The following is an 11,829-nucleotide window of genomic DNA, read 5'->3' on the forward strand; positions in this document are numbered from 1 at the left end:
GGTTTTCAGAATTTAACTTCAGTGGGTACTTGAGCAATCTTTTAGAAATTCATACTATCAAAGTAAATTGTTGCACTGTTAGTTTTAGTAATATATTTTCGTTGTTAACTGCACGGATTTTGTGCAACGTAATAATCAAGCATATGTAACTGTGCAGCGGCTCCACGAGTCGCCCACCCCGACAGCCCCCTGAAAACCTGAGCTTCAACCGAAAGCCAAACTAAAGCCAAAACGATCGTGGCTCAATGTCCAAAGCGGCGACTCTCGTGGTCGGGTTAAACCAATAAAATCGTTGCGCAGACGCAGCTATTCAGTTGAATTTTGGACTCGAGAGACTGCGGATCGAAGCTCCAGCTGGGCATTTGGATTTCTGACAAAAACCTCGCATAGAAACACCACGACGATGGCGCAATCTCACAAGATGCATATTCTACTGCCGCTCTTGGCCGTGATGCACTGCATCTGCGCCACGCCCATAGCGCCGGCCACGCCCGACGGCGCCACGCCCATCGACGCCCGCGTCTCGGCCGCCGACTTTGGTGCCCAGGATGCCTTCGATGCCGCCGACAGTTCCGCGGAAGCCACCCATGCGCAGGCCAGCGAGGCCGGATTCAAGGTGAGTGTGGATGGTTTAGTTTATACCACGAAGTGACTACTAACCAAAGGTTTTCCCGGCAGATCTCACTCCTGCCGACTCCGGCCAAGACGGCGGAATCGGTGAATCTGGAGCAGGAGGCCATTCCCTCGAAGGTGCTCAGCGTGTACGACAACAGCCAAAAGAAGCTGGCCGAATTGGCGCAGGTAGGTGGTGTGATATATATTCCCCAAATGGAGCCAATAAGACCCAGTTCCGATTGCAGCCCGTTCCCATTTTGGACTCCATCAGTGAGCACGAGAAGTACGGCAACAACGGCGACATGTTCGACGGCATTTCGCGCTCCATTGTCAACGGCTATGAGGCCTTCTCCAACCTGCTCAACACCTTCATTCAGGTGGGTTTCTTGTGGGTTTCTTGTGTGTTTATTGTGTTTGTTTGCCCTGTTTCCATGGCGGATTCATTCGCACACAGGTTGCATAATGGTCCCAGCGATTATATAGTATATATGTATAAAATATACTTGCGATCGAAAGCTATCAACTTGCGACCTGGAGTCGTCTATTGATATGTTTCTGCAGTGATTTGATAAAGAGTCCTGGAGTCTTGGCTATTTTCAAGCCAGACTGACAGCACCGCTGGCACTGCTTATGCAATTGGTCGTGTGCTTCGTTTTGACCAAGGTCAGTTCCAGCTTTCCCTCTGCTGACCACACTCCACCCCTCCCCCATTTCGCCTCCCTCTTGCAGAAGCCCAAAGAGTTGGCGCGCAGCGTGACTAAGGGGATTACGGCTCAATTGGATGTCATCGGTGGCAAATTGGTGGGTCTTTGAAGGCGCCAACCAACCAACCACCCATTCACCCAACCAACCCCAGTGAAACTGCACTGGCTTGTAATTTAAATAAATACGTTAATTTATTTGTAACTTAACACGAACATGTTGTGTAGGAATGCATTTCGATATAAATATTTGTATGTATGAATAAAATAATCATACCCATAGTAGTTATGTAATATTTGCTCCCTTCTTTTAACTATTTGCTCCCACTACATTCACTTCATTCACTTCCACTTCACTTCGTCTACTCGCTTCTTTTTTTTCTCACGCTTTTCGGGCAGTTGCGGTTTCTGCTATTTCGAATACTACAAAGTTCCATAAAGTAACATAAGTATATTGTATAAATATGTATAAATATATAGTTGATATATTGATTTAGTTGAATTTAGGATTACGGGCATATCCCGCTCCACACACCACACACCAGCTGTATCTCAGGTACTCCTCTGGCAGCCATGATTGGTGATGGAACGCGATATACCCTGTTCTATGTGCGTTTCGGTACTTGGACCATAAACTACTACTACTAGAGAGCACATCACAATATGGATACACCGCTAACTACATATATGTGATTGTTGAACACCGGTAGCAACTGGCTGCCAGTTCAATTTTGTTCGATATGTCTTCGCCTACAGATTACAAAACAAAAACAAACAAAAAAAAATTAAATTAATTTTTGGCACATTTCGCAGAATAAATTAGAAACTAAGAGACAGAGAGAGAGTTAACAAAAGGTATAGAGATAGCGACAGGTTGGGCTCATCTGCATCCGCATCCACATCCGCATCCGCATCCGACCCGCCAATTTAGAAGTCCGCCCACCACCAACGCTCACAACCGCGTTCAATCCTCCCAACTGCTGGTGCGGGTCTGGGGATCGATTGACGGCGAGTAGGACTTGTAGGTGTCCGAGGAGCGCTTGTGCTTCACCGTGCAGAACAGCAGCATCGAGGTGATCAGCCCGAACAGCTGGACAAAGGCGATGCCCAGTCCCACGGCGCCCACCACGTTCAGCTGGCCGGTGAACCAGCTCTGCAGCGAGTGGGCACAGCCCTTGTCCCACCACAGCGACGGGTTCTCCGACCTAAAGGATGTGAGGATACAATGGTTGACTGAATGGGAACAGTGCACTCACCTGCCGCAGTCGGGACGCATCATTCCGTCGCCGGATCCTTCGGTGAGCACCTGCCGCTGATCGTAGAGGGTCCTGCAGCAGGATTCGGGCACCCAGCGCCTGCCCGGCCACGACTGGATGTCATACCAATCCTCGTAGGAGGAGACGCCACAGCACTCGAACTGCAAAAAAGACGGGGAACCATGTCATGTTTCAATTGCCAACACGAGAGAAAGGCCATTCGATCTGCACTCACCGACTGCTGCACGCTGTCCCAAATGGAGGCCACCGATGGCGCCACCAGAGATCCCCGATCGCTGCTGTTGTAGTGCCGCTCGATGCCGAAGCGCAGCTCGTTGGCCAATGTCCGTCCCAGTCCGCCGCGGAAGAGAAAGGCGATGGAGCCCACCAGGAACTCGCTCATGAACAGCATCACAATCAGCATGAAGTACTGCGGCGGTAGATATGAATATCGAATAGTTAGTTACACAAAGTCATGGCATACATGTCGTATTAGTGATATATAACTAATACGACATGTATGCCATGACCCTGACCTCCCGCGATTCACTCACCAAGACCAGGAGACAGCGGGACTGCACCCAGGCGCCGCAGCAGCCAAAGAAGCTGACCACAAACCCGGTGCCGCCGATGCCCATGAAGATGGTGTCCGCACTCAGGCCGGCGTGCTGGGGCAGCAAGGTGGCGTATCCCGCGTAGCTCAGTCGCAACCAGAGTCCGGCTCCCAAGAACGCGCAGCTACACAGCTGGAATGCAACGGGTGGGGAATCGGAAATTAGAAAGGCACTGATTACCAAGCAAAGGGAACTGAATGTGATATTAATATAAATACAAAATTATGGAAATTATGCTTGTAGATGGGCCACAGCGTCTCCCATGTTGTAATCGTGTGGAACTGCGAGCTGGTGAAAATGCTGATATTGCATTACTATTGTTTACTATTAACAAATTATAATAAACATTTATTGTGAATGAAATACACGAAGCTAGTTTTCGTTTCGTTATTTTAATCGTCGCCAAGTCGTGCCGAAGGATTTCCGCAAGTCATCGTTCTGATCGCTGTCAACCAAAACGCAGTGCAACTTTAATATTTTCCATGTTTCACACCAGGCGCGCAGAAAGATCAGCACGTGCAAAACAATCAGCTGATCAGTTTAAAAGGCGCTTAGATAGAGATGCCCGCGTGCCTCTCATTATCGGCACGCGCCCATGTAATGCAAGGAGCTTTCCTGCCTATCGTGCTGAAATCGTGACACGAACACAAGAACAACGTGGTCGCTCATCACTGCTCTGCACTCAGATCCCAAGTAACGGATGCGCTGCTCTCCTATTGGTCGAATGAGATTGAAAGGGCAGCCATCATGAATAAGGGCGGCCATCATGGATCCATCATGGATAGGGATCAGCTGTTTCAATTGATTTCGAGCTGCCAGCAGCTGCTTGCTGCGGATTCTGTTCGCCTGGTATCTGGGATCCCAAAATGTGGCAATTTGACTGGGAAAAATGATGCGGGTCGGAAGTTTAGGGCGAGATTTGTGAATTCTCGGTGGCTTGGCACCAGGCGAACATAAATTTGTGTAGGGAGCAAGTTGACATGATCGTTGCCTGCTGACTAGACGAAAGTATAGGGCGGCCATTATGAAAAAACGTATGTTATCCCTCCATCGCTGGCTTCCTATTGGTCTAATGGCGACTGGAGGTATCGAAAGGGCAGCCATCATGAATAAGGGCGGCCATCATGGATAAGGATCAGCTGTTTCAATTGATTTCGAGCTGCCAGCTGCTGCTTGCTGCGGATTCTGTTCGCCTGGTATCTGGGATCCCAAAAAGTGGCATTTTGACTGGGAAAAATGACGCCGGATTGGGCATTTTGTCGGAAATTTGTGAATTCTCAGCCTCAGAGCACCAGGCAAACAGAATTGTCAGTAGGTGGCGGGCTGACAGGTGCCTTGCCTGCTGACTGGAAAGACGTATAGGGCGGGCTCATGGAATAAGTAACGGTTATCCCTACTTCGCTGGCTGGCTATTGGTCTGGAAAAACGTATGGGGCGGCCATCATGAAAGAGGATCAGCTGTTTGAATTCAGTTTGCACTACCAGCTGGCACTTGCTGCAGATTCTGTTCGCCTGGTATCCGAAAAACTTTGAAAGCTGGCAGTGGCCATTTAAACTGGCAGCGTTTTTTCAGCCTGCTGCCATGAAGTATGCATCGTGCAGCCAGATGCAGGAAAAAAGACCCTCGCAGAAAAGTAGGCAACATCGAAAAAATCCATACGAATACTGTAATCACTTTGGTTTTCTAAGGTGGCGAAGCACTACTGGCTACTTTGGTCGCGCAGTAAACTGTCGCTATCCAACAAGCTGACAATTTACAATCAGATCTCAGCACCAAACTGGAAGTACGGGTGCCAAATCTGGGGCTTGGCATGCGACAGCCAAATCAAAAGGATGCAGGCTATCCAAAATAAGGTCGCAAGACTCATCACCGCCTGCGAGTGGTTTGTGCGAAACGTTGTTGGGAAAATTGAGAGATTCTGGATTCCTTTCCTTTCTGGATTATCTTTCAGAAGGGATATCAGATAATGGCGAGCCTTCGATGACACAGGCAACGCACACAACTGTTGCATGTTGACAACGGCTGACAGCTGACATTTTCGGGGACGAAAGCGGACGGAAGTTGCAGCTGCAGATGCAGAAAGCTGAAGGCAAACAAACGCCGCCAAAGTCTAAGTCGAGCTGGAAACAGAAACTGAGCTGGAAACTGAAAGCAAAGCCAAAAGCAAACGCAAAAGTCAATGACAGGCGCGCAGACAATGCAACATGGTGGCACAAAGACACTTCCGCCGCAGACGACGGCAAAGTTTGTGGCACTGATTAGCCGCCCTACCTTCTGATTTTGGTTTTGATTTTGCCTGTGCCTCTGATGCTGCATATCCGTTCTCGAGGAAATGAGACGGCAGTCGGAATATTTATGTTTATCAACAAATTTCAAATTACCATGTTTCATAGAGGTGTATCTGCATACTTACCCATAGAATGATGTTGAGCCAGCAGAATGTGCGGCGTATGCAAGTGTAGCCAGCATTGCCCATCGCGGGATCTGAAAAGGAAAATAGCCAACAGATTGAGCAATTTTTATTTAGTATAATTATGTATTTACAAATGAGAATCCTGTGAGAAAACAAGGCCATTAAACAATCAATTTGCAGCAGCATTGAATACATCATATATAATACTCTGTTATTATTAAGTTATTATTATTACTATGTTTTCCATTGGCATTTCCTTTGGTCAGTGCCATGTAACTGGAGTACCCAGATACATATATATGTACATAGATACATAGATACATGTGTGCCAGCGGGGGCGAGTGGTTAGGCAATTGCAATTGCAGCTGCAACTGCTGCACAAATGTGCACACATGGGTGGGCACTCGCTTATGCAAATATTTTGTATGATTGAATGAAAACAATAACTAAATAAAAAGAATATCACAAAATTAACAACAGCAGCGACCGCAGCAGATAGATGACCATGGTCACCGAAGCAGATGAACAAATAAATGGATGTCCTCATCTGTTTATTTAAACTATGGGTGGCAAAAAGCATTCAGGGCCGACAATTATCCATTAACTTTCATTGACTTGAACTAAAATTCAAATACAATGTAGGTGCACAACTTACACACTAATTGTATGTATGTATATATAATATATTTGAAACATTGCCAATGTACAGAGAAAATCAAGAGTTGAATTGCCAAAAACTACCATTCTTCTCGACTTTCATGGGAAAGAAGCGGCAGCAGTTTTTGAATCGGTTTCATGCTAATGATCACATGTTTTGTTGCAATCAAGCCCATGGATCTGCGATGGGAAAATTCGTGTTGACCAAAAAAAAACAGCTTGCGTGTGAACCAGCAATGAAAACCCAAATAAAAACCGAAAAAGTGTTTCTTTTGAAATGCACTGCTAGGCAAAAGGGGTTCGGAAAAGATTGCCCAGAATTATCCAGCATCAAGTTGATCTAACAAATATATAACTCTCTCTTGAAATCAATCTTTTCATACTTTGGCACTTGTGATTTGAAATTTCTTGTGCTGTAATCGTCGGACTTGCCACAGCCTTACTAATTGATCCAAAGTTGAAGTTCCAGAGGAGCACGTGCCTCCTAATCACGATCCTCCTACTATCTCACTAACCCCTTTTGGCTTGTGATTCAGATGCACACATTCAGCTGAGATTCACATTGGAAGGGGTACGGAATGTCCGCTCGAGAGTCGAGCAATCCGCCATATAATTGGAATAACTATCATCCGCGATGAGGATCCCCCTCTCCCTCCGCCTGCCCCTCGACGAACATAATAATAATGAAATAGTGCAAATAATAAGCGGCAATGGGCGGGGTAATGGCTCTGGCCTGTCCACTTTTCAGCTTTTCAGATTTTTTTTTGTCAGTTTTTCAGCTCGGTTCGGTTCCATCGCGATTACCATTCCCAGTTCCCAGTTTGCAGTTCGCAGTCCGCAGTTTCCAGTTCGTCGTCTCCAAGTGCGAACAATTGCACAAGGCACACACAACAGCAACTGTCGCTCGCTTATTTTCCAATTTAACTCAATAACGCGGACTATGGCTTAATGGCATTTGACGCTGAAAATTTGCGATTTACCCACCCACTATGCCCTACCATCCCGCACATACCCTACATGCCACACACACCACACATCATACACCATACAACATACCCTATACACTACACACTACACACTACACACTATCCACGGTGCTGTGGGCATTTATCATAATTCGAGTAGCTGGATCTGGGATGCTGCGGATGTGGAGAATGGGAATGTGGATGGGGATGGGGATGGGGATTTGGATGTGGCAGAGTGATTTATGCCAGGGAAATGCTGCCATCTCAAATTGTTTTCGTTTAGCCAAAGCAAAAGTTTTGCAAATCGTCGCAGTAATGGGTTAAATCGATTAGCTTTTCACATTTTCCACTCGCCAATTGAAAGGCTCCATTAACTTGCATGTGCTTTTAATGTGTAAGAATTAAGATTCTTCTTATTAACAAAGCTGGAGATTTTTTGTGGAAGAACCTAATACATTTCTATACAAAACCAAATCTTTTAATATAAAAAGTCTGTAGTAGAAACTGCAAGCTAGGTGATATTATATCATATCACGTATTATCATACTTATAATATATCTCTTTTGATTTCAGGTTCCCACACTGCAAAGTGACCGAAAATGATGAAAGATGTGTGTAATATTTCATAATGTCGAAACGGAGATCACAAAAGATCAGGGGGGCAAGTTACGGGGAGATTACTGTAGCTGGCGGTAAAAACCAGTAGGTAAAATTGCAACAACAACAACAACGACGACTTTAGCAACAAGATCAGTCGCTCTGAAAAAGATTTTCACCATCTGACCGTTGAGACCCCCCCTTTAATGTTGTTGTTGTTGGTCTTTTCAAAGTGTCGTCCACGAAAAGTTTTCTCTTTTTTTGTTGTTGTAACTTGGCAGTTGGCAGTTTGCAGTTGTTGTTGCCGCTGCCTTTCTGGCCGATCGGCCAATCTATGTGCTTATATTTTGTTTGCGCCCCATTGCCGCATTTCTTTTCAGTTGCAAATTACTTCAAGTTGTTGCTTGCTGTTTGTTGTTTGTTGTTTGCTTTCAATCTGGTTTTTGTGGTTGTTCGCTGCTGTCAATAAACTGCAAAAGTTCGTTGTTATTGTCGTCACTGCATCGGTTTTCTATATGCTGTATACTATATATGTATGTATTTATATATTAACTTTAGCTATACAAACAGGACATTTACATTGGCTTCAGGTCGATTTATCGCTGTTTTCAACGAAATTTCCGATTTCGATTCGCACTATTAGGGCACAGAATTGAACTCGAAAAAAAAGGAGGGAAAACAAACAAATCGCGTCACTTTCTGGCGCAGGAATTTTGGTTTGGTTCTGCACTTCTGATTCTGATTCAGATTCAGATACTCGGATGCGGATACTCGGATCGCTGGCTTGGATTTGAGATTTGTGATTTGAGATTTTCGGTTCGTTTGGCGTAATTCTATGCGCTCGCCGCGGTTGTTCAAAATAAACTGACAATTCTTCGCGTTGTCAGTTGAAAATAGCAAAGAAGCAACGCCGCCGCGCAGCAGCCGAAGTGGCACGAATGTCTAGCCGAAGTGGCTTCGGTTGCAACTTGTAATGCACAGCGAGAAAAGATGGGTACCCTTGGAGAAGAGTTCCCATATTTGCATAAGGTTGATTTATCATTATGCATTATGTACAATGCATTAACTACTTTGCATGCATATAACAATGTAGCACATTCTTTCACCTATGATTTTTTCACTGTGTACTTACTGGTGACAGTTGCAGCAAGTCCCTCGCTCTCCGAGAGCGCAACACACACTGGGCGAATCGGGGAGTACGTGCGGCCCCAAAACCAAAAAAAAGAGAGCTGAATAGCGACGCGCGCCGTCTGCATACTTCATGAATGAGATTTATGTTTAGATTTCAGTGTCACGTTTTGATCCACTTTTCGGCCTAATTCATACAAATTCAAACAAACAAAAGAAACAAAAAACAACAACAATGAAGGCAAAAAATACATAAAAGACAAAAAAGAGCACAACAAACGAAGAGATTTCAACAAATACATAACGACGGGAAGTGGAAGTGGTCAGCACTCATACGCCGTGTGTGCAGCTGTTGCATCCGACATGACGTCACGGATTACGCTGCGAACTGCGGATGCCACTCAGCTGTCAGCTGTGAGCTGTCCCTCGATCTCCCAGTTAAGTCCAGCTGAATAGTGATGTATAGTGGCAGCAAAAATATTTATAGGGTTATGGTAATACAGTTATAAGTTCAATGAACCTTCGCTAATTAAGCAAAAGAGTAAAATAATCATAGTCCAAATGTGGAATTTCCTATCTCCTCGAAATCTCTATGTTTTAAGATTGCATTTTAAAATGCTTATTTTTGTGAATATTTGCAAACCGCTTGGCTGTTGCAAAACTGCTGAGGATGGCCGTTCCAAAGCGGTTTCGTTTCGAAATTACATAATCAAAATGCAGTCTTCATAATTAGCTGCTTCATTTGGCGGAGACAGCGTGAAAGAAAATATTGAAAATAAGCAATCCATTGACTTATCGACACAGATAACAGATGACTTGGCGTTGCGTGATATCAAACTTAGCATAAATGAAAGTCGAGAAAAGAAACTCCAACAACTCTGAAATATATGTGATGAAACCAGCAAACTGGAAAGATATATGTTTCATACATAATAATTGAAGTATTTACAATTAAGTTGGTAAAAAAATGTATTTATAACGATTCAGCCATTCCATTGATGCAATATTTGTATAACTAACGCACTGTGAAAAAATAATAGCTACTAATATCTTTAAGTGGCTATGCGCTTTTGTTACGCTCTTTTTTTGCGTGAAAAACACATCAGTCTAGTATTTCCGCACAGTGCACTCAAAAAAAAAAGGGAGATAACTACAAGACTAAGCAAATGAGGCAAGCATAAATGAGCTGTGCTGCATGCGATGGAATCAATCGATTCACTTGTCCTTTCGCAGCTTCTGGCTGGACAACTCGATGGCGTCCAGCCAGAGCTTGAGCTCCTCCGGCTTCTCCGGTCGCTGGGCAGTTTCCGGATAGGTCTTCAGCACCTCCAGCACATTGCAGTTGGTGATGTTCTGCTTGGACATGGCCACCGCGCGCACAAATCCGTCCGCGAGCGTGACGAACTGCTGCTCCAGATAGATGGCCTTGTCGTCCCACCAGATCAGCTTCGTCTGGATCTTGTACGGATGGAAGATGGGTATGGTGCGTCGGTAGCGCACACTGCTGGCTCCCTGGACGGCACCGCCGCGTCGCTCCCGGATGCGCTCGTAGAGTCCGGTGAGGGCGTAGAAATGGAAGCGGGCAAAGTCCAGTTCGCGCAGATAGCGGGCGTTGTTCATGTGCCGGATGAAGATGTCCACGTCCTGCGAGGTGCACAGCCCGTAGATCGTCGTCGTGTCCGTGACCTTGCGCTTCCGCTGGAACAGCCGGCCGGCGAACACGGTGAATACGCAGCGGATGAAGTAGTTGACATCCCAGATCACGTACAGGATCAGCAAAATCACCAGAAAAGACATCGCGTTATATCTATGTAGTTGGCACTGCAAAGATGAGGGGCGAAAACTCGTTAGTGACAGCGAAAGTTGTTGCTACATGGAAAGCTATTTGTATCTTTTGATGGGAACCAAAATAATATTACAAAAATTGAAAAAATCTTAAGAAATAGATAGAAAAAGAAAGAAAGTTGCTAGTTACTAGAAGCATTTGTATATTTATTGAATATATTTTAAGTAAAATATTTCTCTAAGTACATCAGACTTTGGCGCTGATTTAGCGGATCGCCAAAGTCCGTCGCCGTGAAAGTCAATCGTATTGGCTGACCCCTGCGCCAAGCATCTGGTTATACATATACTTACATTTGCAGTGGATCGTTAAGCTCGGCCAAGCTCGCCAGCAACTGAGAGCGGTACGAGCGGGAAAGCGGTACGGGCGGAGCAACACAACCGTTGGGGAAGCAAGGCCACGGTCGACTGAAGACCGGAGATTGTAGACTGTAGACTGCAGACTGTAGACTGAAGACTGTAGACTGAAGACTGTAGACAGCCGATACGAAAAGAGCGAAGACGACGCAATGCCGAAGCAGAAGAAAGCAATCCGTCGAAAGTTAACCAACGCCAGCTGGTTAGCTGTGATGGCAACTATAATATTACTTGGGTTTTCAGCTATAATTTATTAAGTGTGTGTGTAAAAGCAAACATATAAATAAAAGCAAAACGCATTACAAAAACAATATATGGGCTAAAACATCTCCAATTATATGTGTACATAGAACTCGGGTTTGTTGTCACGCTTTTTGTATTCGAAAACTTGATGATAGCCAGAAAAAATCCCCCTGAACAACACTGAATGCAAGCGGTGAAAAAGCGATAGTGAAAAGACAATGCAATAACCAGAAAAAAAATGCTGATAACTTGGCTATTTTCGAGTTGAGTTCCGTAGCATGTAATTAAAAAGAACCATTACAGTCTATTACTTTTGAACCCCACACAAAACACTTGCTAACGAGGCGTATACGCAATTTAGGCGTTTTATAAAATGTTGCCAAGTAATACGGATGTTTTACAAGCAAAGCTTTTAGAGTAAACAATATAATTAACTAGTG

The 11,829-nt window shown here is 45.0% G+C and overlaps 3 protein-coding genes across 5 annotated transcripts; 1 reads left to right on the plus strand and 2 right to left on the minus strand.

Moving 5' to 3' along the window:
- Positions 1 to 26: 26 nt before the first annotated feature.
- LOC122623730 lies at positions 27 to 1,482 on the plus strand. Its single transcript, XM_043803048.1, has 4 exons — positions 27 to 616; positions 679 to 801; positions 861 to 992; positions 1,345 to 1,482. The coding sequence occupies exons 1-4, from the start codon at positions 404 to 406 to the stop codon at positions 1,426 to 1,428; spliced, it is 552 nt and encodes a 183-aa protein (XP_043658983.1). The 5' UTR covers positions 27 to 403; the 3' UTR covers positions 1,429 to 1,482.
- A 797-nt stretch (positions 1,483 to 2,279) lies between these two features.
- LOC122623729 (tetraspanin-9) lies at positions 2,280 to 8,968 on the minus strand. Of its 3 annotated transcripts, none has more exons than XM_043803047.1 (6): positions 8,952 to 8,968; positions 5,601 to 5,671; positions 3,127 to 3,318; positions 2,808 to 3,002; positions 2,573 to 2,733; positions 2,280 to 2,521 (listed from the first exon to the last, which is right to left on the minus strand). In XM_043803047.1, the coding sequence occupies exons 2-6, from the start codon at positions 5,661 to 5,663 to the stop codon at positions 2,281 to 2,283; spliced, it is 852 nt and encodes a 283-aa protein (XP_043658982.1). In that variant the 5' UTR covers positions 5,664 to 5,671; positions 8,952 to 8,968; the 3' UTR covers position 2,280. The 3 variants fall into 3 exon arrangements, with proteins under 3 accessions (XP_043658982.1, XP_043658980.1, XP_043658981.1); XM_043803045.1 differs by lacking the exon at positions 8,952 to 8,968 and adding an exon at positions 8,399 to 8,662; XM_043803046.1 differs by lacking the exon at positions 8,952 to 8,968 and adding an exon at positions 8,211 to 8,227.
- A 930-nt stretch (positions 8,969 to 9,898) lies between these two features.
- LOC122623328 (protein THEM6) lies at positions 9,899 to 11,254 on the minus strand. Its single transcript, XM_043802415.1, has 2 exons — positions 11,084 to 11,254; positions 9,899 to 10,768 (listed from the first exon to the last, which is right to left on the minus strand). Exon 2 carries the CDS (start codon positions 10,742 to 10,744, stop codon positions 10,163 to 10,165), a length of 582 nt encoding a protein of 193 aa, XP_043658350.1. The 5' UTR covers positions 10,745 to 10,768; positions 11,084 to 11,254; the 3' UTR covers positions 9,899 to 10,162.
- Between the last annotated feature and the right edge of the window lie 575 nt (positions 11,255 to 11,829).

The sequence above is a fragment of the Drosophila teissieri genome, chromosome X (assembly GCF_016746235.2).
Source record: "Drosophila teissieri strain GT53w chromosome X, Prin_Dtei_1.1, whole genome shotgun sequence".
NCBI lineage: Eukaryota > Metazoa > Arthropoda > Insecta > Diptera > Drosophilidae > Drosophila > Drosophila teissieri.